General features: G+C 49.9%; 1 protein-coding gene across 3 annotated transcripts; it reads right to left on the bottom strand.

Moving 5' to 3' along the window:
* Nucleotide 1: 1 nt before the first annotated feature.
* On the bottom strand, nt 2-27,579 carry CCDC136 (coiled-coil domain containing 136). Of its 3 annotated transcripts, XM_043873168.1 has the most exons (19): nt 27,422-27,579; nt 26,512-26,619; nt 24,702-24,959; nt 24,544-24,618; nt 18,771-19,094; nt 16,438-16,549; nt 15,679-15,847; nt 15,289-15,429; nt 14,796-14,951; nt 14,344-14,514; nt 13,683-13,868; nt 11,973-12,167; nt 11,301-11,528; nt 9,362-9,865; nt 8,757-8,984; nt 7,381-7,662; nt 6,364-6,669; nt 4,485-4,591; nt 199-332 (listed from the first exon to the last, which is right to left on the bottom strand). In XM_043873168.1, exons 1-18 carry the CDS (start codon nt 27,477-27,479, stop codon nt 4,490-4,492), a joined length of 3,603 nt encoding a protein of 1,200 aa, XP_043729103.1. In that variant the 5' UTR covers nt 27,480-27,579; the 3' UTR covers nt 199-332; nt 4,485-4,489. The 3 variants fall into 3 exon arrangements, with proteins under 3 accessions (XP_043729102.1, XP_043729103.1, XP_043729104.1); XM_043873167.1 differs by lacking the exon at nt 4,485-4,591 and having other exon boundaries at nt 2-332; XM_043873169.1 differs by lacking the exons at nt 6,364-6,669; nt 7,381-7,662; nt 8,757-8,984; ... (4 more) ...; nt 14,344-14,514; nt 14,796-14,951.
* Nucleotides 27,580-28,000: the final 421 nt, after the last annotated feature.

The following is a 28,000-nucleotide window of genomic DNA, read 5'->3' as shown; positions in this document are numbered from 1 at the left end:
CTCGTAATTCAGTTGACATTTAATTACAAGGAACCCAGGTTCTTAGACAGGGCAGGAGATGGGAGCCAGCAGTTCCCTGTAAGCCTGAATCGCGGAGGCTAAGGAGATGGGGACACGGGGAACATATGGGTGGGGTGGGGTTGCTGGCACAGTATGTCCTGCCCAAAGATGAGGGTAGTGGCCACTGGTAGTCTGCCCCCTCGGCTGGCCCAGGCCTGCCATCACTCCATGAGGCAGAACTCTGTCTCTTGCGGTCGCATGTTGGGTAACACATACAGAGCCACAGCTGCAAGAGCCAAGAACACCACAGGCTTCCACATCCCAAACATGTTCTGTGGGGACCAAAGACAGATGGTGAGTGCCCAGTCTTCTAAATCCTTCCCTAAGCCAGAGAATGCCCTGCTTACTGGTGCTGAGAGATACCTCAGCAACATCATTATGGTCCAGTCTCTCTTACCTCCTGGGTGACCGCTGCAGACAATGAGGGCTTAGCCCCGGCACCACTAGGCATCTGGAACAACACTATGTGGATCCCCTGAGTGGGCTGCCTCCACTCACGTCCCGTGGGGTGGAAAGAAAACCAGCCCCTGTGTGTAGGAGGCAAGCTCAGGAGCAGATTTTAGAGCATCCAAATGGTTGCCACAAAGGATTAGATGCCATGGCAGGAAAAAAGAGGGTAAATTTGGGTCCTTGGGAGAAGCAGCAGCATCATTTAGCTTGATGGAGGAAAAGTGAACTCAGAGTCAAGAGGGAGGATGATAAGACTGGGGGGGAGAAGTGAAGAAAGTGCACCATGAAGTACAGGCCAACGTGAGGTTCTTACGCAGCCCAGACTGTGAAGGACAGATGTCCTTGAAGGATGAATTCAAGGAAGCTGGTCACTGGCCCTGGGAGACAAACACCAGGGTCATTACAACACCTCCAGTCACCAGGCTTGGTGACTGGCTTCCTGAGCATGTGCTGGAGTTGCTGAGGCTTCCAGACTCTGCAGACCACAGCAAAGCCTGCTGATTCTTGGGACTGAAGGAAAAGCATCATTCAGGGAACATGACATCTTGGACAAGAAAATACATATACTTGGGAAATTGTTCTTATTTTATATTCCTTTTTTTTTTTTTAACTTAGAAGACAATTTGGATTTTGAGTCATAAGTATAAAGGCATAAGGCATAAAGTAACAGAAGAATCGTTTTTAGGTAAGGACAAAGAATAACTCACTATGCTAAGGATGCATTTGCTCAGAGAAAAATGGGTCTAAAAAGATTTTTTTTCTGCTAAGTACTGCCTTATTTTATTGTGGCATTACTGTTACACCTTTTAGGTGTACCATCTTCATATTTATTTTCTGTTTGTCCTATTGTTTTCTGTTCTGTTGTTTCTCCTTTCTTGCCTTCCTTGGGTTACTTAAAAAGTAATTACTGAATATTATCTTTTGGCCTTTTGGCCATACCTCTGTATTCTAAAAAGAGGATTTTTAAGCCAAGTATAAAGATCAAAGAAAATCTCCTAAATTTGTAGAAACAGGTTCTGAGAAGAATAGAACATACGAAATGAAAGAAAAGCAAAACCATGTTGGAGGTGCAAATACAGAGTAATTCACGTGAGAAGATAACTGAAAAGGGAGCTAGGAAAACATTTACTCAGATGCTTACAACCTAACACGCACTGCAAAAAATATCATTCTGGGACTTCCCTGGTGGTGCAGTGGTTAAGAATCTGCCCTGCAGTGCAGGGGACATGGGTTCAGTACCTGGTCGGAGAACTAAGATCTCACATGCCGCAGAGCAACTGAGCCTGTTGAGACACAACTAAGACCCGATGCAGCAAATAAATAAATTAAAAAAAGAAAAATATTAGCCTGATGTTCTTAAAGGAGGAAAGAGCTGAACCCATAGATAGGAACTCGTGGCCTTTTACACCAGGCAGAGCTGAGACTTTAGACTGGCTGAGGCGACAGTGGGTGTGGATGTCCCTAAGGAGTGAGTCATGTCAGGCTTTCCTTTCAGACTGCATTACTGAATTGACTGATCAAGGAAATCGTGTTTGGGGGACTTAATCAAGGTGTTTGACAAGATTTTCCAAGCTGTCCTTGGAAAGAATATGAGAATTCAAGAGCAGGCTGCTGTCAGCATGAGCACTCGTGTGTGACCAGTGAGTCTGAGCCTGCAGAGGGCCTCCAGAGGCTTGCCCTCACCTGTAACTCAGGTGAAGACAAGATGGTGGCTGGTCACCCCTGAGCATGAGGGAGTGAACATGAATATTTTGAAAACACAGGGCCAAGAGGAAAAAAACAAACAAAAACAATCTATAGGTGAGAACAGCAGACAATGGACTAGACCTCACAGAGCTGAATGGAAAATTCTGCCTTGGATCCAAAAAATCAACTGCAGGCAGAGGACAGGGAAAGAATGCTCAGCATATGCAATGTGAAAAGGGGTTTTATAAACAATACATGAAATAAATTAGCAATGTGGTATTAGTTAGCAAGAGAGCCAATGAGATCTGAGGCTGCACTAAGAGGCTGCTGAATGGTGTCTTCCTAATTACTTGGAAGTAACCAAGGAAAACTGCTCAAAATGAGGAGAGATACAGTGAAACAGGATGAAAATTCTTTTTCTTTTCTTTTTTTGGTCACACAGCATGGCATGTAGGGTCTTAGTTCCTCAACCAGGGGCTGAACCCACACCCTACCTACAGTAGAAGCACAGAATCTTAACTACGAGACCACAGTGAAGTCCAAGAGATTAGAATTTTATCTGATGCTAATACTAAGACCTTAAAATCATTCACAATTTACTGGCTGTATTACATATCCTCTCTAGGCCTTAGTTTTACCATGTATACACTGATGATAGCTACCTTGTTGGGTTGTTCCGAGAATTAAATGAGTTGATTCTTACAAGGTGATTAGAATAGTGCCTGGCATATAGTATGCATTATGTAAGAAGAGTATGTGCTCATTATTATTTTTGTGGTGTTCTATCATTTATAAAATATTTTCATATACATGAACTCATCTGTTCCTCATATGAGGAAGCCACAGGACTTAACATCTTTTGCTTACATTTGAAGAGACTAATGTTCAGATTATCCATTTTGCCCACTGGGACTAAGCCGTAAGTAAGAGACAGACTCACCCAACGTCCCTGCCACACTTGCTACTCGACTCTGACGCCTCAGTTCCTGGATGGGGGGCAGCATACTAGGGTCAGCCAGGCTCTGGGCTAACAGGTTCCTCCCAGAGGACCCTTACCCAGGAGTTCCTTTGGCTCCCCTGGACCAGGCCTGGCTGGGTGTGAGTTGGTGAAAGGTTATGGCTGAGTGCTTTGAGTGAGTCCCATCCCACAGGGAGGGACTCAGAAATCCAGGAGTGTAGAGGGAGAGAGTCCTCACACCAAAGGAGTTAAAGACCCTCCGAGAGGAGTAACTGGAATTGTCTAACAGAAGGGAGGAGACAGGTTGAAGAGAAAATAAAAGGTGAGGAGGAAAACAGGAAGGAGAGAAAAGGAAACAGATAAAAGCTACAATGGTCCAGCAGTCACTCTGAACCTGCATGTGCTCTGAGTCAACTGCACTCCATTTACAGGGATGTTAGAAGAGAGGGTGAGCAATGGAAGTGGCAGGCGGAGCATGAGAAAGGAGCCAAAAAGGGCCAAGGGAGAATAGTTTACGGGTTCTGGAAGGGTTCTACTTTGGGCCGTTCTACATTCTACTGCCTGAATTTGGTGTCCTGTTAACAGATCAGATTACGTGGATTGGTACCCAGAATATATCAGTTTGGTTCCCTGAGAACAAGGCATCTCTGGTGAATGGAAACTTTTCACCAGTACCACATCCTCTTCAGAAAGCCTAGCTTGGGAAGCCAATTACAACAGAATCTGACCCCCCAAAAGAGATGTGGCTTTCTTTTTCTGATTTCTTTTGGAGACCAGAATTCCCAAACCAGAGAACATCTCAGTAGGAAGTATATAATACGGTGGAGTTTGATGCCAAGGCTGACAGACAACTTAGACTGCCCTCATACAAATGACCCTGGGGCTCACAGCTCTCCAGACCTCCTCTCTCACCCAAGGGGGGAGGCGGTAATTAATAGTTATAGTGAGAACTTAGCTCTAGGGCTAAACAAAGACAAAGAGCAGCCAGGCAAGCCCTGCAGTCAGACATCTCTCATCGAAAGTAGTTGAAGGGGCTCTGAAAGTAGCCACAGGGCTGCAATTTTTCCAAGCCAGATTTTTCCAAGCCAGAGGACAGAAACTCAAACTGTGTCAATGGTGAGCATTCCAACTCCCCACACATTAGGAAGCCATGCTATGGGCTTTGTGGTAGCCCAACGGGAAGCCAGGACTAACAGTCAGTCGTTACTGTCACCTGTTGTAAAATGACAAAAGCAAACAGCAAGCCGCTGATAGAAAGGGTGAAGAGGAGAGGCCAGGGCAACCTGCAACCCCCTCTATCCCTAGGAAGGAGAGGACGCAATACCAGTACCTGTGTTAGGACGACGTCTCGGCCCACCAGCACCAGAGCAAAGCCGATATGACCACCAGGCCTACGAGAGGCAAGGAGAAGATGGGGGGATTGGGGGCAGGGGATGACTGCAACATGTCAAATGAGGAAGAGGCACGAGGAGAGACCAGGAGATGAGAGATGGTATAAAAAGACAAACATACATGAATCCAACAGATAATGAAGATGATAAAACAAAGGGAAGAGAGAAAGAGATCAAAAGGTTAAACAACAGGTCAGCGAGAGCAGTGGTGTTTCTTTTCCACAACTCAGGCCTGGTTCTTCCCGTGGGTAACCTGCAGAAGACGCAAAACTGAATGGGTTAAAAGCAGTAGCTTAGGTCCAATTCGGGACCAGGTTTCTGGCTTGTCACATCCCACTTGTATCTTGTCAAGCCAGGGTTATCTGCACCGAGACGTTTCTTGTGGATCAGTACCTCTGGGGAAGTGAAGCTCCAGGGGGTAAAGCTGGGCGCTCCAGATGTGCAGGATGTCTGCTCCGCCTGGGTCACTCTAGGAAGGGCAGTCTTCTGCCAGGCCACCTGGCCCTTTGTTAGCCACGTGTTCTGGCTGCTTTCCACCAAGTCTGTGTTCTGGGCTCTGGTCCCTACCATCCCCTAGGAGTCTAATGCTGTCATTATGAGACAAAATGCACTAAAACAAGCTGACAATGGAGAAGGGCTAGTCGTGACCGCAACCATCTTCCAGAGAGAAACTGGATTTGCAGGCAGTAACACATATGCCAGTAGAGCTGCTTGTAAAAGAGGTAGGACCCACACAGGCAAGGGGACATCTCCATAAGCAGACACAAGAAATGTACTAGATTTTGAAGTATAAAAATCCAGGCTGCTGTCTAGAAAGATGACACTTGAGGCAAGGAGATCTGTGAGGAGGTTCTGAATAGGCATGTGGTGGGACATAAAGACTTCAAAGAAATGAAACCTTGCAGGAGGGGCTGAGCTTACTCCTACTTCCCACATCCTAAGTCAAGGTCCTCTGCCACAAGATTGACAGAGAATTGTAACTGGGTCCTTAGCCAGTGCCACAGACTGAACCGATAGAAAATTCCAGAAAACCTTAAGAGTTGACTGGGACATCCCACCACAAGAGACTTACTTTCTTACCCTGTGTTCAAAGGGACAAAAAGAATCAGTACTATAAACTGAGGACTTCTTCAGATACTAATCAAACCCTTCAGAAATCAGAGCCCCCAGTTAACTTCAACCAGGGCAGAGAGTCAGCTAGTATGTTCCTATATAGATGTACCAGTTGTTAAAATATAGAAATGCTTTTGTACCGTTGGTACATTACCCAGGACACTCCTCTCCAACCTCCCAAGATCTGGTAACTAGAGGGTTAGGGCTCTGGTTGGCCTCCCGAGATTGGCCAAAGGCCCTGCAGTACAGATGGAATGTCCCAGCACTTCTGATGGGTTCCGCACCCTTCCTCATGCCTGTAATACTATATAGAACCCAGGAGGCACACCAGCCTCTCCACACCCCTCACGGCAACAGAAGTCAGCCCTAGGGGTGCACCCCGGGAAAGCAGGGCTGGATGACTTGCCCCGGCTGACAGAAATGCCCATCAGTGTCCTCAGCGCAGTGCTACGAGAGGGTGAAGAACCCTCCTGAAGTAACAAGGGCTACCTCATAGATGAAAGGAGGTGGGACTCCAACCAGCACACTGCGGTTCCCAGAGAAGGTGGTCCCCACCTCCATTCCCACTACCCCAGTGTGGTGCCTCAGAGCTTGCTGGCCTCTGTTCCTGCCGAAGTCCATCCAGGGGCTGGACCACCCTCAAACACCAGGCACTTGCAACCAAGAGCCCATTTCCCACACAATCTAGCCTTCAGCTATGGTTACCTTTTTGCTCTCAGAAAGTGTGAGGGGGTTGCTTTCCTCTGAAGCTTCTTCATCCTCCTCCTCCTCCTGGTCGTCTTCGTCCTTAGCCTCCTGGCTGGGGAACTCTTCGTCTTTCTCCTCCTCATTGTCTTTGAACTTAACCTCTTTAGGACCTGATGGCTCAGAAACCATTCCGTCCTGGGACTCCTCCTTTGTTTCCTCCTTGGCTTCCTTCTTCTTTTCCTCTTCTGTTTCCTCTTTCTTCTCCTTTGTTATACCATCCAAGGATGTGTGGCTGGCTTTATAGTACAGCACCACCTCCAGACTCTGTGGGCGGGGGGCAGGATCGGGGATGCTGCTATCACCTTCACGATGATGCTCAACTACCTCAGGAACACGTGCTTCCTGGTGTGTCATAGTGCATACACAGTACTGTGTCCCAGGACCCAACTGATGCCCCTGTGCACCAGGTGAGGGTAGCCACACCCAACTTCTCTGTGCCTGTACTACACCTACCTGGGACCACACACCTACCTGGGACCACACCTACCTGGTACTACACCTATCCGTCCATTAGCCATTTCCAACAGTTCCCAGAGCTAAAGATCCTACACCTCAACTGCTGTTTCCTACCCTTGCATGGTGGCTCCTATTTTATCCAATCCTCTTCTGCCTATATGTACCCAGGGCTTTGAATAAATTCCTTTCTTTTCATATATTTGGTGCTTCTCTTGGGCATGTGACCCAGAAAAACAACCTCCCACCCCTCTGCAAATTGCACTGGGCTACCTGAAACAGTCATCCAGCCTGGGGGCTAGAGCTCCAGATCTGAGTGGTCTGTATTCTACCCTCCCCTTGACCTCGAAAGAAAAGGGAGGACCAAAGCACTACTAAGATGAATCTACTCTAGACGAGTTAAGAGACCGTAGAAGCTTCTCCACAGTGACCTCATCTGGTCACAACGGTGGTAAAGATGAATTTTCTTCCCAGGATCTCTGCTAACTTCCTACTTGTCTGACTACTAAGGTTATTACTCACCTTCGTGGTCTCAAGGCCGCTCTCAGTACTCTCTAGGTTTTGCTTGGCCACCTTTTTATTTTTCACCCCATTGGCATTCTTGTTCATGTTCTTGTTGCCGTTCTTGCTCCTGGTTTCCTTGGTAACAGAGGCCTTCTTCTCTTTGAGCTGGCGGAGCTCTTCCTGGCAGCACTGTAGCTGCCCCTCCAGCTGCTCTTGCACGGCCAGGAGCCGCCCCTGCTCATCCATGCTGGCCTGGTACTGCAGCTGCAGCTCCCGCAGCTTGGCCTGCAGTTCTTTGATCTGTTGGTAGTGGAGAGCCCATTACCCGCGGCTGGGCCTACGTGATCAGTCTGGCCCCTGCTTGGGGGTCACGGCCTTAGAATCTCCCTGCTAAAGCCCGTGGGGAGGCAGATAATACAGAAAACATGAAAACCGTGGAAAATGAGCCTCAAAAGCAGTTTTACAAAGAGGTTCTCCCTAACTTGAGGCACCTGACTTACATCTAATGTGATAAAAAAAAAAAAAGGATGACTTAAATTATGCTTTTACTATGAACTGGCGGGAGAATGACTGCTGGGCTAACTGAACCATGGGGCTTGATTACCTAGTGGTTTTTGATAGGAACTCCTACTTTGCTCAGGCTATTTCTCTAACAGGTCAATCATTACCATAGGAACTGTGTCATATGCTTCTGAGACCAGACTGGGCTCCTGCACCTCGCCCTGGAAACAAAGGCAACTGCCAACCCTGCTCATTACTCACTGACTTTTGTCCTTCCTGGCTTCTGGCAGCACACTGTGGCCTCTGAGGTAGTTACCAACACCAAGCAACTGAGGCCCATGTGTTTCCTGCTCTCTGAGCTTCTCCCATGCATACAGTGACCCCCACTGGACAGTGGACTACTCCTAGTCAGAGTCAATGCCCTCTATCCCATTCCTAGGGATGCAGAGCACTCTGCTTGGTATTATGAGAAATCCAGAAGAAGACCCGGCCCTGTCCTTGAGGGGCTTACAATCTAGTTAAAGAGACAAGGTGGAATACACACAAACTAACTAAAGAAAATTGGCAGGGAAAAAAAAAATGCAACTCTACATAAGTGCTCTAGGACAAGAGAGAGAACAAAATGGCAGAGGGAAAAAAAAAATCATTTCAAGGGGTCTTGATGATCAGTAAATTCCAGCACAGTGGGCGCCTGAGAAATGCCCGTCAGAAGCCCAGCAGACTGCCCTGCTGCCTGGGGTTCAGCCCCTGCTCCGTCCCTCCACCAGGAGGATGGCACCTGTACAGAGCTAGCAGTGAGCTCCCGTCTCACCCTCAGCCTCTCTGAAAGGACTCCAGCCTCCTTGGGCTCTGGAGACACCTATGAGCAGCCCTGCCTCGCTGAAAGCGGTTACCTCAGTCTTGTCCTTGTCGCTTGGGGAGGCGATGGGCTTCTCGAGGCCTTCCATGCACTCCTTGAATTCCTTCTCGCAGGCATCCAGCTCCTCCTTGAGCTCCTTCTGCTCATCCAGCAGCTTCTTCATTCGCTGCTGCAGCAACTCGTGCTCCTCCTGGCTGAGCTGGTACATGGCCTGCACACTCTGCAGCTTGATCAGCACCTTGGCGACCACGTCCTCAAGGTGCTGTGGAGGGCGAGGAGTGAGGAGGGCACCCTGAGGAGCCCCTGCCCTCCACCCGCTCTCTTTGCCGGGCCCTTTTATCTCATGGGTACAAAACACTGGCCGAGAGGATCTGAAGCTGCCCAGGGGGAGAACACTGAATTTCTTCCCATGAAGAGCACATGACTGTGTTGATGAAAAGTCCAGAATCTTAGACTTCAGTCCAGATGGAACTGTATCTCCATAGGAGGTGGGGAGAGCACCTCATTCATTTCCTGACGGTCACCCAGCTCAGCTCTGAGCCTGCTGCCCACTTCACCTCTCGGGCCCTTCCCCATGGCCTCTCCTAGCGAGACAAGAACCATCGTCCCCTATCTGACCGGACACCTGACTGCCTTTACCTCCACAACTCCAGGCTCAGCCAGCTCGTCGTCCATGCTGCTGCTGACGTAACTCTTGTGACAGGTGTTGGAGCTGCTGCTGCTGTAGCTCCTCTTATAGGTGTCGGAGATGCTGCTGCTGCTGCTGAGGTAACTCTGCTGATAAGACTCGCTGGCACTGGTGCTGCTCTGGTAGCTCTTGAGGAGGCTCTCTTCGCTGGCCTGGCTGCTGCTGTAGCTCTTCTGGTAGCCCTCATCGTCATTGATGTCGCAGCTCTTGTGGCAGTTCTCGTTGCTGGTGGTCGTGCTGGCATAACTCTTCCTGTAGGAGTCCAGGCTCATCTTGATTGAAGGGGACTGGTCTTGGAGCAGCTGCATTTCTTCTAGACAGAGCTGCAGGTCGGCCTGCAGCCTCTTCCGCTCCTCCAGAAGCCGCTCCTGCTCCTGCTGCAGCAGCTCCTGCTCAGTCTTACTGGCCTCGTACAGCTCCTGCAGGGCCTGCATCTGGGCGATGATCATCTTGGACTGGCGGGAGTGGGTGGGGAGACACCAGCGTTACTTCAGACGCTGTGGTCCTTCCAGCAGAACCCCTCCTGGTGAGGATGTCTGAGATCCCAGGTCAGGGAATGGCACACCTGGCCCTCCCAGCTCACCGCAGCCCAGGACTTCCACTTAGCCTGCAGGTACCTGGCATGTTTCAATTTCTTACTCACTGGAGAAAATCTCCTAGGGCAGACACTCTGCAATGTCTGGGCTCTCATTTCCCCTGGCTTCTATGCTCTGGTAATCCTCTCTCCCTGGAGCAGCACTGAGTGGGTCTCAAGGTCACTCAGCCTCCCTTCTCTCTTCTTAGTCAGGTGGACCCATTATCCTGACCTCTGGGGTTCAGTCCCCTCCTCCACTCTCAATTCTAAAATCAGCCCTGGCCATGAACATGAGCGTACAAAGAACTCCTTCCTTGGAAGATGCAGACTTTCAATCAGGGTCTCATTATGAGTCCCTGCACCTCCTGCCTCAATTCCAAATCTGGTTTCTGGGCATGCTTCCTGGGCCCTCTGGGCCTGGCTCCTTGGCAGCTGATGCCCAGGATGAGAACTGATCAGTTAAGGAAATATTTTCTATTTCCTGGTCTGGTTCCTGGTCTATGTTATCCAGGCTGAAATTGGATGCCCCTGGAACCCGATCAACCAAATTGCATGGTTTGGACTTCTGCTGCTCCCTGCATCTATCTGCCTGTCTAGGCTAATATCTGGACAAATCGATCTCACTTAAATGGAAACTGTCTTCCTGCTCTTCCTTGCCTACACTGAGGCCTCAGACTAAATGCATCTCCCAATCCTGAACACACTTGTTTAGAAAATTCCACCAGTATGACCTCAGAGGCCTGACCATTCACTGGTGCTTGAAAAACATGGATTCTCTAGTCTAACGCCTCTGACCTGGCTGTTACTACTGCAAAGTTTCAATCCAATGAAGACAGTGAGGTTAGTACCAAGAACCCCATATGCTGCGAATTCCTCTCTTGGAAACAAATGGCCCCAGATATGCCTCATGTAGAACACCAAAAGGTTACAGATTTGGATCACTGGAAAGCAAACTTCTCAATCATCAATCAGCTCACAAGGAAAAGACAACATGTTTAGAGTCAGTCCTAAAGAACCCAAACAAACACTAGGTTGATCTACTTCCAACTACATCTGGAAAATGAGGTATTAAAGAGACTGAGTTCAAAGTATCAGGAGATCACAGACTTCCTCGTCATCACAGTGCTTCAGCTGGGCATCCATCCGGAGCAGCTCAGGCCAGACCTAAAGCTGTGACTAAGGAGTCCATGAGTGGGCTTTAGCTTCCTCTCTGCTCCTGGCCAACAGGCCTTCAGAACTCAGACCCTGCTATGGAGCCCCTTTCCCTAGCATGCTGCTGCCCCCAGAACTGTCTCCCTGCTTCTTGCTATGGTTACCTTGTTGTGACCACACTTTGAGGACTTAGGCCATTTGGGATCCTCGGGATTCTCCAACACTTCCCGGAAGCTGGACTCCTTGAAACGATGCAGCGCTCCTTGCAGTTCTAACTGTTCTTTTACTATGTTCTCTTGGTTCTGTATCAGTTTCTTCTGCTCCTCCTGCATGCCTTGGTAGAGCATCTGCACTTCACACAGGTCCTGTAACTTTGTGAGGAGCTCCTGACTCTGTGAGGCGGAGTGGAAGGAAGTGGGCGGCACTGTGATGGTTACACAGAAAGACCTCTGCCTCCTTCCCGCTGGGGACCCTTCCCTCAAAAGAGTTAGCTTTGCTCAGCCCACCTGGGACAGGAGGGGAGTCTTTCTACACAGACCTGCTAGTGGAGGAGTAAAGACCTCCTGTGGGTGGATGTCTTTTGTTGTTTACAAAGTGATTTCAAGGACATTTTCTCCAGATGGACTAAATATCTAAAATGCTGGACAGATTCCAGAGTTGAGGATTTATTTCAAGATTTAAAGCCCTAATCGGCTATACTGAGCAGTTTTGTGTAAGGAGACTGGCGAGAAAGTGAGGAGTTAAGACAAAGTTCCGTTTGCACCCTTTCACTTCTCCTCAGGTTGCTCACATCCGGGAAGGGCCTCGCAGCTGACGGCCGCCCTGGCCGCCATTACCTTATGGAAGAGACCAGACTTGGGGAGTGGGAACGTGAGCCTGTGCAGCTCTTCTTGTAGCTGGCCCTGCTCCTCCTGCATCCTCCTCTGCTCCTCCAGGAGCTCGCACTGCTCCATCTGCAGCTGCGCCATCTCCTTCTGGCTGGCCTTGTAACTCTCCTGCAATTCTGTCAGTCTGAAGAGCAGCGCATCACACTGTGGACGGGGCAGGGCACACAGGGCGGTCAGCGGACCACGCCTGTGTTCTGTCCTGTGATTCACCAGGGTCTCCCGCCCTGTGGTCACCGTAGACTAATCACCCCACGCCCCACTGCACCCCCGAGAGGCCTAGATGCTGAACGGGAACCCCAGCAGGCGGCTCAGGACTGGTTTGGCTGTGCTGGAAATTTTGCCGACCAGTCCTCTCTGAGGGTGGTTTTCAAGGGAGTGTTGGCAATGCCCCTCCCTTTTTACCTCCCCACTGCTTCTTTCCTCTGGTGAAGACCATTTTCCCACTGTGCTGGGAATTCTAGTTCTCCAGTTGTTTCTATAACTGATTATGTTCCTTACCAATAAGGATGTACTTTCACCCTAATTTCCCCCCAATTTTGTTTTCATCATCAGCTTTAAGAATCTTTAGAGAAGTATGAACTATTGCTGAGCTGGGGTTGAGAAGACTAAAGTATCCTGTGACTCCAAAAACCCAATCTTCTAATATCAGACTAGTCTCAATGCCCTTTTAGGACTAAAGAAAAGACTGGCTTTGTGTGCCAACATCCTTCTCCCTTCCCATGGTCCCCTCCCCTGGTAGAGAAAGTGATGAGCAGGATATGGACCTGGACCTCTCAATGGAGTTGGTGTGGCGGGAAGAGGGAAAGTGAGCCTGGGTGTAGAAAGGCAGGTGGACTACTAGGGCAGCCCAAAAAATATCTGCAGCTCTGTGTCTTGGGAAGGCCTTCCCCTGGGTACATAGCCTGCTTTGGCAGGAGTGACAGAGTACTCTAGCAGTATTTTGCATCATATTTTGACATTTTTCCATTTCCTATCAGTGATCAGGAGCTGAAAGTACTCAATAAGGCTAACTAATAATGACTTGCATTTTACACACTATGGAAAAAAGGGAAAGTGAGGAAGGAAGGCCTTATTGATCACCAGGATTTTTCACTAAAACAAAGTGAGGAAAGAGTAGTATTCTGCTCAATTTAAAAAGGGTAAGATTTGAGTTGAGACTATGAAGTCATGGAATAAATCCGGGAAAAGCCTAGGTTCTTCTAATAACCAGTCAGCATTCAGGGCACCAACCATGCCTTCAGACAAGAGCACCTACAATCTGCCTCAGAAAATTGGACCTTCTTTTTCTAGTTCTAATAGTCATAGTTGTGTATATGGGCCTACATGTATGTTCTCCTCCACAAATGACAGGATATCACTACAGGTCAAATAAAAAGTATAAAGTCTACACTCATGGAATCATGTGTAAAATCTTCAGGTGTTCAGACTGGACCCAGATGTATTGATTCTACTAAGCTGTAGCTCAGGCTTAAAGTGAAAGGTTAAGTCAAAGCTTTAATGTTAACAGCATGGATTCTGCCTCTGTTCCCTGCCTTTCCACACTCAGCTGTGACCGGACAGGAAGTCCATCAAGCCTCTCAGCTGCACGACTTCATCTCTTGCCCCTCGCCCTCCTCTCTCCAAGGCTCGGGAGACCTCACCTGTCTTAGTTACAATTACCTTATTAGCACACTTCCCCTTGTCCTCTAGGATGGACTGGGTGCTCCTGAGCTGCTGCAGCTCCTGCTGGCAGAGCAGGAAGTCCTGCTCCAGCTGGTCATACATGTGCTTCTGCCGGTCCAGAGTTTCCTGGCTGCACTGGTACAGCCGCTTCGTCTCCTGCAGCTGGGCGTGGACCTCTGCACTCTGGGGTGGGGAGGCAGACCCCGCCATTATCCCCAGAGCCCCATGGCTGCACTCTCTCCTCTCAGGCAGGGGCTAAGGCGTCCTACCCTGTCCTTTCCAGGTCTAGGGGGGATTCCCTGAGATGGACCAACCCCTAACAGGCTCTCCACAGACACTGGGGGCTTCCTCTCTGGGGAGGCAGAGAAGGGAAAGGGCCTCCTTTCTACAGCCCTTTCGGACTTAAAATCACAGGAAGCCGAGCATGTTGTGACCCTCTGAGGTCACCTTTCCACTGAGCACAGTCATAGTTGTATATATGGACCTACATATATGTTATTCATGAATGACAGGATATCATTATGGTTCTAATAGTAAGGTATAAAGTCTCCTCACCAACCGCTCCTCCACAGAACTACCATCCCTCTCTCCTGTGGACCCAGCCTCTGACGGGAGGGTCTGCCGGGCTACCTTCTCCCTCGCCTGAAGCCTGTTTTACCTTCTCGCTGCTCTCCTGGTAGGTGGCCACAACACCCCTGAGGTGCTGCACCTCGGCCTCGTGGCAGCGCAGAGTGTCCCGCAGGTGCTGCTGCACGTCTAGCAGCTTGTCCTTCTCACATGAGATGCTCTGGCACTGCAGTTGCAGCTTCTGTAGCTGGCACTGTAGCTCCTGCGGTGGAGGGGGCCTGGGGCAGTGCCTCTGCAGTCCTCCACCCACTCACTCTTCTGCTGGAGTTGCCCTCAGACACAGACAGTCTGAGAATCCACTGGTCCCTGCCCTGTGCTTACAGGCTGCCCTCTGGTCCAATGGGGGACTCGAGGGCAGCTGGAGTCCTGGACCTGTGGTGCCATACAGGTGGCAGCTAGAGCTATTTCAATGTTCTACTCTCCTCCCCACCCTGCCCAAACCTCTTGGCACCTAAGCAGCCCCTCAACTTGGGTCACTGTTACCTTCTCACTCTGGCTTTCTACTGTGCTTTTCATGATTTTGAGCTGCCGGAGCTCAGACTGAAGTTGTAGCTGCACCTTCAAGAGCTCACTCTGCTCATCCTGGCTAGCATCGTACTTCTGCTGCAGGGCACAGAGTCTGGTCTTCAGCTCCTCGTTCTGTGATGGGGAGGATGTGGGAAGAGTGGTTACTCTCAGAAATCAGCAGACCCCTCTCCACACCAGAGTAGTTCTTTTTGCTGAGTGGACATCTTGAGGAGCTCCCCTTGGGCATTAGGGTTTAGTTTCTTCTCTGCAGCAGATGCTCCATCATGACTACCATTCTAGAATGCAATGCTGTGTGACTTCTCCACTTGTTCTCCAGTTGACTGTACCCCTGGCTGGAGGCCAAGAGTCAGTAGAGCGCAGTCCACCTCTGCCTTCATCCTCCCTGGAAGCGGCAACTCCAGTCAGGCCCTTCTGCCCTCCCCTGGTGCCCAGCCCCATCCATGTTTACCTGGGTGACGCTATGGGACGTCTGAAACCGAAGCACCTCATTCTGTGCACACTTGAGCTCCCTCTGCAGCCGCCTCTGCTCCTCCTCGCTGGTCCGGCGATGGTGATGTAGCTCTTGCAACTCACAAGTCAATTTCTTACACTGTGTGGGAAATGGAACAGGAAGCCTGAATTACTACAGGGACCATATGCACTCCAGGAATGGACCTGGGCAGAGTACGGCAGTCCTTTTACTGGAATATTCCGTGAAAGACACGCAAGGGAGACCGCAGAGTCTGATCTCTTGCCATAGCACCTGTCCCCCTTGTAGGCCTTGTGTCTAAGGAGATGCTGCTGCCACAGGCCAGAAGAAGGTAAGAGCGAGGCAGTGAAGGGGCTGGCCTTCCCCTACCTTGCTCTGCATGTCAAGCATCTGCTCCTTGGCTCCCAGCAGCTGCTGCCGCAACAAATGCATTCCAGGATCGGGCTCCAGGAAATCCTCTTCTGAGGTCTGAGACTCTGCTGACTTCATGGTCCGTAGCGTTTCGGACTCCAGCCACCTTTCTGTTGCTCTTCGTGTTCTGTAATTCAGAAACCCAGAGCCACATTCAGGAGAGAGCTCTGCCCAGCACCACCTGCCAAGTATGCCTGGTCCTAATGCCTTCATTTAAGGCAAAAGGCAGTTAAGGAGCCTTCTCTTGTGATTGACCTCTCAAACACACTTAGAAGATGACAGAAAAGGCCCCCAGCACCTCAAGCTGCAAAGGCATGTCTGGCTCTGGGAGACCCTAAGGGTCCTAGTCCAGTCAGGCTCCAGGCTGGGACTGGAGCCAAGCCAGCTCCAGTTTGGAGGCAATGCATCCTTAGACTGGATCAAGTCTGGGAGGACAACAAAGGAATTGCTTCTCCTCTACTCCAGAGCAGAGTCAGTTAGACCTAACTGCCTAGAGTGGAAGAAAATGAAATTTCAGAACTCGCCCAGCTCTAGTTCTGAGACATCTGGTTGGATTCCCATACCTGCTTCTCAGCAGTATTTGAACCCCTCAGATACCATGGGAAGGACCAGCTCTCCCACAGTGGAGGGAGGCTGGGGAGCCTGACATCAGCCTTCGCCGGTTCTACTCAGGGAACAGCCCTGTCCTAAAGAACCCTGTGGGCCTGTGGGCTGTACCTCTCACTCTCCAGATCCGCAAGCTGCCCTGTGAGGCTGCTGTTGCTCTCCTGCAGGGCCCGGTACTCCTCGTTCAGGAAGTGGTAGCGTTCCCGCAGTTGCTGCAACTCTTCTGCAGAGGACAGGTGGAGAGGTGAGAACCAAGGGAGGAAGCACAGATGACGAGCCCCCAGTTTTCCAGCCTAGAAATCTGGCTGCAGAAAGCTGAAGAGTTTCTTTTTCTAGAGACAGATGAGATACCCCATGCAGAGGTTTAGAAGACCGGGCCTGAAAAGTTTCATGTTGCAATGGGTCTTTGTCCTATTTCAGTGTGCTGCCCTTCTTTTCAACTTCCCAGAAGACTGGCCCTGGGTGTCCATCTTCAAAACCTCAACCAAGACGGCTGGGGGAGAGGGGGTGCGCAGAGGTGGCAGGGGAAAAAAGCAAAACCAACCAAGACAGTGTCTTCAGATTTTTAGGAGCTTTTGAGGGTTTAATTAATTAACTGTGAGGAATTTTGGTTTATTGTGTTTAAGGTTCCCATTCAACTGTTTATGGTTACTGTCCTTACACTTTTAGTACAAAAAGCTAACAGTGTGAACTGCCAGTCCTCAGCTTTCAAGACAACTCAGGCATCTTTGCACTTCTTGTTGTCCTTTTACTTCCTTTATCATCACACCCAATCCATTGGCCTGCCTGTGGTCAAGAATTTTTTCTAATGATCTTTTTCATCTGCCGACAAAAAAGCCCACCACAATCGAAGCCACAAATCATACATCCGCAAGCATCAGCAGAGATCTGGTTAAAATGCCCCAGCACAGATCCTAAGTTCCAGATACCAACACTTTTTCATGATGTGAAAATAGAAACATACATATCTGCTTTGTTTTTTCATGATTAAGAATTAATTCTCTCAGAATACTAATTCTACCAATGTTTAAAGAACACTAACTTGCTCCAACTAGAGCCCAAGGCCTATCTTTCCCCCTGTAAGAGTCAACACCCTGACATTCACTTCTAGTGTTCCTTCTTTAGTCCAACCAGAAGTCTTTGGCATACTCCAGATTACCGTAGAAGGAAGGAAACTAATCTTTAATAAAAAATAACCATGTGCTAAGCATTAGACCGGATGATTCCAGCCTTGGAGTTAGTTGTGTGTGAGTGCTTTCAGCATACTAGGCATTTCATTTAATCCCCAAAATAGCCCTATAAGGTTTTCTTTCTTTCTCCCTTTTTAAATAAACTTTTAGTGTTAGAATAGTTTTTGATTTACAGAAAAGTTGCAAAGATAGTGCAGAATTCCCTGGGAGTATTCTCACCTAGCTTGTCCTCTTGTTAACATCTTTCCATGGGTACATCTGTCATGAGTAAGGAATGAACACTGGTACATTACTGTTAACTAAACTCTATACTTTATTCAGATTTTTCTACGTTTTCCCTAAGGTCCATTTCCTGTTCCAGAATCCCATCCAACTATAAAGTTTTATTAATCAATTTTCACAGCTATGGAAACTGTGAGATAATAACCAGGCTAAGTTTATCCTGCTAATTAGCAGAGCTGAGATTCTGAACAGCCCAAGCCTTCCCACTGTGTTAGCCTCCTTCTCAGAGTATATCAGTCCAAAGGCACTTCTGAGAGGCCTGTTACAGCTGGGAAAACTTGCAGTTCTTTTGATTCCTTGTTGACTGCCTCTGCTTGACCTGGCCTAGTACAGGGCCTCCCATTATACTCAGATCATAAATCTAGCCTCAGAATAAAGGCAAAGTCTCTGATGTCATGAAGCCTAGCAACTCGCTGGGAGACTCTGAGCAGACTCAGAGCTTTTGTGTACCTCATGTATTACTGGAAATAACCTCTGTTCCTCGCCAGCTGTCTTGCGCTCTGGTTTGTTGCCCCCTAAAACTTCTACTTGGGGAGGGCTGTGTGCTATGCTGTACTTAGTTGCTCAGTCGTGTCCGACTCTTTGTGACCCCGTGGACTGCAGTCCACCAGGCTTCTCTGTCCAAGGGGCTTCTCCAGGCAAGAATACTGGAGTGGGTTGCCATGCCCTCCACTCACATTCTTTACCATCTGAGCCACTAGGGGAGTAGGAAGGGCTTTAGCACAGGCAAATCAACAAATATATGATGGCTCTGTGAGGAAGAATTCTCAGGGGACATCTCCATGGTACTATTTTTTATACCACCATAGACCGGTTACATGACCTCAAGCTTTTCTCTCTTATAGTCTTGAATCCCATCTAGAAGTTTCCTCTACAAGCTCCCAATTCATGATCTAAGCCCACCTTCTTGCATCCTAGCTCCCTCTGCTTGATTTGACTCACAGACCAGGAGAAGGGCTCACTTTCTCATACCTTGCATCTCAGAGAAATCTGAGAGACTGAAACTATTGGAAGGGTCAGAGTTCTTCATGTCTATTTCTGCACGGAGGGAGGTGATCTCCATCTCATATTCTCCTCGGATTCGGTCCATGTCCTCGAGTTCATTCTGCATCCGGCAGATGTCCTCCTGCAGGGAGGCTATGTCACTGTCGTGTTCGGTCGCGGAGTCCTCCGCTGCTTGCCGCAGAGTCTGGATCTCAGCCCGGGCTAAATGCAACTCCTGTTCTATTTCCTTAAGTTCACATTCTTTTTCACGCTCTAACAGGGAAATCTCCTCCCGCAGGGACCGCAGCTCACCTGCAAAGCCCAAAGATAATATTGAGATGATCAAGAGGATAACCAACCATATTCTAGGGGCACAAAGTTAAAGGCAGGCTTATTTCTTATCTGGAAACTCCTGACAACCTGGTCTCTACCCCATCAGAGAAGTATAGCTTCACCTGATATGGAATAAAGGGAATACCTAAGAGAACAGAGTGAATCTAAGTAGTAAGGTGCAGTAGGAAAGCAGATCTTGAGGCTTGGCATCAAAAACAAATTAGGCCAAAAAAAAAAAAAAAAACAACCCAAAAGACAAACAAAAAAAATTAGGCTACCCCAAACAAAAAGTATTAGGTACTTCTAAGAAATCACCTGACAGTTAAAGACCAGACCTAATTTTCAGCATTTCACTTATGCCCTGAGTCTTCCCAAAAAGTCTCTTACTAAAAAAACACTTATAGACTATTCTCATCTATTCAGTCTGGGAGCTTAGAAATTACAGAGCCTCAGATTTTCCATGAACTGCTTGTGTAAGTACTGGTCCCAAAAGAATGTGTATTTAGAGCTCACAGCTGAAATTCAAATGTAAGCTCATCGCAAGGTAATCAAACATGGGGAAATAAACTAGATGCCCATCAATAAGGGGTTGTTTAAACTGAAGAAGATGAAATAGAATATTGGCTGCCATTTAAAAGAAAGTGGCAGATCTATAGAGAAAACATGAAAGGGTTTCCATAATATACTAACTACAAAGAAAACTGAGCTGTAAAATACATGGTATTATCTCATTTTTGCAAAAATATTTATATGTATAATATATAACACAAATATACAAAGACATAGAAAAAGGTCTGGAAAGATATAAGTCCTCAACCATAAAACACAGTTGCTACTAAGGAATGATTTAGCATATGAGAGAGACTTACTTTCCACATCATATATATCACTGCTTTGTAACTTTTCACAACAAGCCTATATTTTATAATAGGTTTTAATGTACAAAATAAACATGTCAGAGCTCTCAGTATCTGTGGAGCATCTCAGGGTTTCTGAACAGAGGTACCCAGGAGAAACTAAAAGTGGAGCAAGAGTAAAAGATATTGCCACCAATACAGAATCCAAAATTTGGGGGTCAGGATTAGGAAATTAGGATTGAGTTAGGAGGGTCAGGACCTTCCCACAAACTCTTTGCAAGGCACCCTCTCCCTAACCCTTGCCCCCAACTCCCTTCAGATTTCAACTTTCCCTAGCCTCTCCCCCCACCTTCTCAAAAAATTAAGCGAAGTCCATTAAATGCTCTCATAGCCCCTTGTACTTTTCAGTGTGTGTGTTATTAAAACGCTGGCCTCCCCTTCACTTGTAAGCTTCATGAAGACAGGAATCATGTCTGTTTTGCTCACCATTACAGCTCCAGGATCTGCCAGAGACCCTAGCATAATGCACTCAATAAATACTTGCTGTATACACGCATAAATGAAGCAGGGGATACAACTAGTTCACAAACTTTTACTGAGGACCACGGGTGCAGAATTGTATGTTTGGGTATTAAAAAAAAAAACAAAAAACAAAGCACCACTAGAACAGAAAACGGAGGTTTGAGAAGAAAAACTTGGACATACTACAGACATAAATGCTGAGCCAATGGGGAGTCCGGAGGCAGGGGGTAAGGTCTCCGGCCCTACACTGCCAAGCTCACAGGTGCGGTTCCAGGCACACCTTTTGCCAGTCTTCCCTTCTCTACAAGCATCCTAGCAGTCTCCTCTACTTAGACTATTAAACAAGTATTAGTTGATCACCTCTGTGCCAAGCCCAAACATCTCTGCTTAGATTCTCTGACTTCCTTCCTATTTGAAGGAAATATAGTCCTTGCTCTTTTTACTACTGAACGGTCTGCCTCTTGGAGCATATAGCCTAGTGGGGGAGACACACAAGTCACAGGCCATTAGGATAAAGGCCCGGGTGGGTTTTCTGTCGGAAACCTCCACTTCCCCACTCTGCCCCTGATGTTCAGGTTCAAGTATCCCTGAGGTTCTCCTCTATGTCTTTAAAAAAAAAAAAAAAGGACATTCTTAGATCCACTGAAGAATGGCGGAGGGTCCCTCTAAACCTTGAAAAGCTCTTAATTAGAAACACACAGGGGCAGAGGGGTGGAGCTTGCGGGCACCAGGGAGGGCCTTATCGGAAGGCTGGGCTGGGCGGCCCCTCACTGGGGTGGCCTCCCTAGGAGTTGGAAAGGCCGGACCGGGGTTCTGAAGAGCCGGCGCCGGTTGACAGTGAGACTGGGACCATCGGGGTGACGGCGAAGGCCCTGGAGCCGGGTGAGGGGCACAGAAAAATCAGTTCTCACTCACTGGTTATGGCCTCCATCTCACCGGCCCGCCCCCCACCAAGCGGTCTCTCTGGGGGGGCCTCCCGCCGCCGCGGGTCCCAGCCCCCGAGGGGCTGTGGCGGCCGGAACGGCCTCTCAACACCAGCTACCTCTGAGGCCGCGCGCGCCCCCTCTTGGCGGAAACGGGCAACGCGCGTGCGCAAAGATTCCTCCCCCGCGGGGTGGGGTCTGGGCGCCTTCCCCATATCTTCCCTCATAGCTCAGTGGGTAAAGAATCTGCCTGAAAGGTAGGAGACCAGGGTTCGATTCCTGAGTCAGGAAGATCCCCTGGCGAAGGAAATGGCAACCCACTGCAGAATTCTTGCCTGGAGAATCCCATGGACAGAGGCGCCCGGCTACAGGGCTACAGCCCGTGGGGTCGCAAAGGTAGGATACGACTTAGCGACTAAACCACCACCACCCAGACCTGCAGCCCTCCTCCCCATCCCGCCGCCCCACCCCTACCCCAACCCTTCACTTAGGTGAGGTCTCATGCTCTAGCGGATCCTTTCTTTCATCATACCAACATGATCCAGTGTGACCCATACCCCAAAAACGAAACACCAGGAGCTGTCCCTTGGCTTCCTTTCCATTGTTTCTCTGCTTCTCTCCAAGACATGACTACTGGAATTATGCGTACTCACCTTCTCCATTTCACCTCCCCTTTCCTCTTCAAGTTGAGTACAGTCAGGCTTCTATCTTCACTGAAACATCTCAGAGCCCTCCGTCTTGCCCAATCCAATGGCCGTCTTACTTAGCAACTTTTGACAGCGCTGATCACTGTCTCTTTGAAGCACTTTTTGTTCTTGGCTTCCAGGTCACCACATGCTTCAGTGGTTCTTCCTACTTCAGTCTCCGTTCATTTCTCCTTGCCTGTGAGACTTTTAACTTCCAGAGCATCCCTGGGACCAGACCCTTTTCTCTCCTTTTCCTGTATCTCTCCATGTGATTTCACAGTGATCTCCCATGGATTCAAATGTCATCTATATGCTAATGACTCCCAAATGTATATCTCCAGTCCTGGTTTCTCCCCTGGTTCTAGATTCATATATCCAACAGCTTCCTTTAATATATTTACTTAGATGTCAATAGCCATTTCAAACTCAACATGTAGAAAACATGTCTTAAAGGGTTCTCCTAGCCCTAAAATTTGTTTCTTGTCAAGTTGTTCCCATCCATTCAGTTTCTCAAGGCAAAGTCATCTTTCATGCCTCTCTTATCCCCCAATCCAATTCAGCAAGTCCTGAGAGCTCTAAATTTCAAATTGTATTCTCAATCATCTCCATTTCTACTGCTCTAATCCAAGCAACCACCATTTCTTTGCTGGACTATTGCAATTATTTGCTGACCAGACTCAACTCTTTTGACTCTTCTGTTGTCATTCAATTTCCACAGAGTAGCCAAAGTATTCTTTTAAGAATGTAAAGTGGATCATATCCCTCCAGCCCTGGCTAATACCCTCCCATGTTTTCCACTATACTTAGAATACAAGTCAAACCTCTCAGCTGGCTTATAAGGTCCTCTGTAATCTGAACTCTCCCACTTCCCAGAACTCTCTCTTAGCAAAATCCTCCACATGCACTTTGCTCCAACCACGATGGCCTTCATTCTGTCCCTCAAGTACATGAAGCTTATTCTTGCCTCTGAGCTTCTGCAGTTGCTAGTTCACCAACCCGGTGTGCACATCCCTCAGATCTTCTTCATGATTCAGGTCTTAGCTCAAATGTCTCCTTCTCAGACATTTCTAATTACTCTATCAAAAATACACTTCCATCTTACCCCCGTCCATATCATGTTGTTATATTTTTTCCTAGTATTTATTTTCTTCCTGAACTGATGGTATTTGTCTGTTTTCTGCCTCTCCCATCAGAATGTACTCTTCATCAGAACAGGGATCTGATCTATGTTGTCTATAGCTGGTCCTCCAAGTATGCAGGTACTCAATAAATGGTTGATAAAGCATATAAATCAGCCCTATTTTACAGCTAAGGAACTGAGTCTCATAAAGATAAAAGTGACTTGCTCAAGATCACAAAGCTTGTTATGTGCCAGAGCTGAGCTCAAGAATCTAGGTGACCTGAGAACAATGCTCACACTCTTTCCCCAGAGCAACATGGCTCCTGCAGTTTTTCTCCCTCCCCGAATGGCAGTCCACTCCAGAATTCTTGCCTGGAAAATCCCATGAACAGAGGAACCTGGTGGGCTATAGTCCATGGGGTTGCAAAGAATTGGACACAACTGAGTGACTTACACTTTTACCTCCCCACCCACCTCAGCGCCTTTATTGTCTACTTTTTCTGTTTTATTTTCTACCTTTGCTTGCGTCTTCTTTCCCTTCTCTTTCCCTCCTCCTCTCCCACCTTGGCTTGCTCCTCTCCAGGCCTGCTTGCCAGCCTTCCTTATTTTTCCATTTATACTTCTCTTTTGGCTTGATCTCAGTTCTCCCTGGAGAGTCCCTGCTGTTTTCTAGGGCAACTCCCCAAAACCTTCCCAAGGCCCACAGATGTAACAAAACCTGCCTCTTTATTTGGTGGCACAGTGGACTGTAGGATGCCTGCTTTGCTGCTTCCCAGAGACGTGGGCGTTAGGGGAAAAAAAAAAGGGCTTTGGGGGCCACTAGCTCGGTCCTAGGTAGCAAGAGAAGCATTCTCATCTGCTTCCCTTAAAAGATGCACTGAGTCCCCTCCTGTCACTTCTCATTGGCTCACCATTCTTCCCATGATGCTCTTGGAGGGATGGGGGGAAAAGTAATATGGTTTGCAATTTAACTGTGACTACCTACCCCTGGCACTGACCAGGAGAACAAAGAAAAGGGGATGCAGGTGTGAAGGGGAGAGACTGAGGGGAGAAGAGGGAGTTAGTCTCAAGGAAAGGGGATGAAATGGGAGGGCAAAAAAAGGGAAGGAGGAGGGGGACAGAAGAGTCAGTTAGAGGTGCAGGAAAAAAAAAAAAAAAGGAAATTAAGAGGGTAATGGAGAGATGAGGAGAAAAAGGTAAGAACAGTAGAAGAAACTGAGGACAAAGTACCAAGCTCGGCTCCATTGGTCTGCTGTGCCTCTGCTAAACCCTCAAGACACAAGTACTCGGATGACCGCCAGTCCGAGTGCAAGGATTTACCTTGGAGTTGCTGGATCTGCTTAGTGAACACCTCTGCCTGCTGGGCACTGGCCAGCCGCTCGTCCTCCAGGAGCCCTGCAGGGACAGGGGAGCTGGTGTCAGGCTGGGGACCCAGTGCCTTTGGGCCCAAGACCTCCCACCCCATGGCAGGCACTCACCCTGCAGCTCCAGCGAGTCATCCTCATGCTGCCCTGCCAGCTCCCGGGTCTCCTCCAGTTCTGCCACCAGCCGCAGCACCTGAGCCCTCAGCTCCTCCAGCTCCGTCTCCGTGAGGCTCAGGCCTCGGTGCTTGCTGACTGACAGGGAGCCCGCGTTGCCACCTTTCTGCCCTGGATCATCCTCTTCTTCCATCTCTTCTTCCTCCTCTTCCTCCTCCTCCTCTTCCTCCTCATAGAGAGCTGGGAGTAACACTTCCCCTAGGAGAGAACCCCCCCAACATCCCGCCAGCGAGTAAGAGCCAACTTTCTTCCACAGCCCTTAGAGGGCCCTCTGCCTCACTGTCCTTAGAGGGCAGAGATGGTATAATAGTGCCACCTGCTGTCCCCCAAGGAGCCCCTGGGCAGCACCTGCATGCCTGAGGAGCCCTGAGGTGTGAGAGTGAAGTTTGGAGGTATCCATCCCCCTCCCAGGCCCTTTCTGGACCAACATTGCCTCTGGGGCCTCCAAGGACTGCCTTCAGGTGGACTGAACAGCCAGGGATCGGCTTGCACAAGGATACCTGCTTCTTCCATCCTTGTCTCTGGGCACAAGTAGTCAAGAAAGGATTCAGACACTGGGTGTGTCTTTAAGCCAAACAAGGCAAGAATTACAGTTTGGGGGTTTGCACAAAGTTTACAAATGATCCAGGTGGCTTGTGAGAAACTAGCCTTTCCATGATAAGAAAGTATTGCCTGTCAGTAGGCAGAGAAAGAGAACAATTGAATGAAATGATCTAAAGGTTTTACTGGACAAACACTGGGGCTGTTCCAAATATATTCCATCGAATAGCCTTTTTGAAATTTTCTACCAAGTCCACTTTTCTTTTCCTTGCTGAGTGTCCAGGGGTCTCCCTTCCTCCCCTGCTAACCACAAGGCAGTTTTTAGGGGGAAGTCATAGGTTGTACTTGTGTGTAAAAGAAAGCCTGCCATTTTAATGAGTTAAGAAACTGGGGTGTGCTGGTCCCCAGTCTCTGGCTGGCAAGCACCCCCTCCTTTACTGCAATGCAGTTCCTCTAAATAGCAAAACCTTATCTGGATGGCAACTGTTTTGTTTTAAAATTCTGAATCTCTGGCCTGATTTTGTCCAGTAACCACAGCCTAAGATTCATCTGGGACTCCTTGCATCATCTGTCTCCCCGGGGTCGGGGAGGGGGGCAAGATTGTCCACACTGGATGTGCACAGGGACCTGGGGACCCTTCACAGGAAGTCCTGGCAACAGGACCAGCATCCTTCTAGCATCCTCCTGGTGTTGGCAGCAACTGCCAAGTCGCATGGGTGTGGTAGGAACACACATGTGTTGGGAGGTTGGCCTTTTCAGCAGCCCCCTTCCCAGGCTCCCTCTTTCAGGCAGTAAGGTAGCCTAGAGAACCAAAGCCACCAGGCTTCCATTTGAAGTCAGTGGTGGTGGCACCAGAAAGATAGTTCACAAGTTCACTTCCCTGTTTTTCAAAATAAGAGACAGCTTGAGATCTGGGTCGGGAGGCAGAGAGAACAAACCCCCTGCTGAAAGTCAGCTTCAAAGCTCTGTCCAAAGAGGCCTCTTTCTGTCTGGCAGCTCCCTCGGGACACACAACCTGGTTAACTGGTGATTAAAACCCCAAAAGGATGTACCTTGAACTTCCCTCAAAGCCTGAGCCCTGAGGAGGGCTAGGGGCTGCTGAGCTGAACTAGGGGGAAGGTGTGTGTCCGGCTCAGAGTTCTGGGGGGTCAGAGGGAGGAAGGAAAATTGGGTGAGGGGGAAGGAGAGAAAGCTGTATGGGAAAACTCACCCTCCATAGCTTGCATCCCCCGCCGTTCCAACGACCCCCAGCGTTGGCCCTTCTTCCTCTCGCAACCCTCAGACACCTCGTAGGAGCCTAAAGTGGTCACTGTGGGTCCTGTGAGCAAGGAGAGAGGAGGGATTGTGGGGTGCCAGGGTGGCTGGGGTGAGGCAGGGAGGGGAAGGGACACACCTTCTAGCCCTTCGGAGCCCTGGGGGGTTTTCATCCCGGTGGAAGTACTTGGCTCACTCTGCCAGGCGCTGCGATTCCTCTCCCCAAGCTGCCCCTCAAGCTGGGCCTCTGGGGACACCGCCCTGCCCTGCCCATCCTCCGCTGCAACCTCTGTTCCAGGCTCCTCTCCCTTGTACAGGCAGAAAGGGTGTGTGTCTCTTTAGCCCAGAGGGGACGGGGGGGGTGGGGGAAGATGGACAAGGATGGCAGAGGGTGGGAGCCAGTAAACAGGCTGAAACGGTGAGGTGGTGCGCCTAAAGGGAAGGTGGGGAGGGGGGACGGCGATGGCTGGCGGGGGTCGTGTGGACCGGAGCCCCTCCCCTCCCCTCCATCTCTCCCTAGACTTCGTCCACCCCACCCGCGCCCCGCGCTCAGAAGCTTTAGGGGTGCGAGTGGGTGCAGGATCTATAGAGCTCCTAGGGCTGGAAGCAGTATGAGGCTGGAGAGTCGAGACTGAGAGGGCTCAGGGCAGGGACTGTCAAGGAGGATGCGGCCGGTGTGGGGAAGACCCAGCCGGGAAAGATGGAGACCGGGCCCGGGTCGGGGGCGGGATGGAGGGAGGAGGAAGACTTCGGACGTCAAGGTGGGGAGTAGCGGAGCGGGGGGAGAGGCCGTGGGGGTCTGGAGGGAGGAGAGATGGAGAAGAGGAAAGAGCGGCAGTGGAGAGGTGAGGGAGGGGCGCTCTGACCTGGGCCCGGGCAGCTCCAGCCCGAGGCGCCCGCGCCAGCCCCGGCGCCCGCCTCCATGGCCGCTCTCGCCGCCGCCGCTGCCGCCCGGAGCAGACGCCGCCGCCGCCGCCGCCGCTGCCGCTGCGAGGCCGGGTACCGGAGCCGGGTGCGCAGGGGAGGGAGGGCGGGCCGGCCGAGGGGGCGGGGCCTGGCCGGGCCACCTGACACCGCCCCCGCCGCCGCCCGGAAGCCGGTCGGCCGCCGCAGCTCCCGGGTGCCCCGAGGCCGAGCGAGCGGGCGACCGGAGGAGACCCGCGCGGAGAGTGCGAGCAGCCAGGAGTCGGCTCCGCGGGGGGACCCTCGGCTCCGTGTGCCAGCATCCCGTCTCGCTCGGTGATGAGGCAGGAAAACCCAAAGAATGGACGGATCCTCCCGGCCTGTTTCCTGCAAACACGCGGATGCTTTCGCACTCCCCTGGCTCCCTACAGCGTAGGGCGCCCCCCACCCCGCCCCCCGAGCTCCGCAGTCTGCGCGGATCCCGGCCGCTCGCCCCAGCCTCAGAGTTGCGTGAGGGCAGGAGCGGGGAAACTGAGGCCCGG

The sequence above is a fragment of the Cervus elaphus genome, chromosome 18 (assembly GCF_910594005.1).
Source record: "Cervus elaphus chromosome 18, mCerEla1.1, whole genome shotgun sequence".
In the NCBI taxonomy this organism is placed as follows: Eukaryota; Metazoa; Chordata; class Mammalia; order Artiodactyla; family Cervidae; genus Cervus; species Cervus elaphus.
The sequence above is the reverse complement of the archived record's forward strand: the minus strand, read 5'-3'. Positions and strand labels throughout refer to the sequence as shown.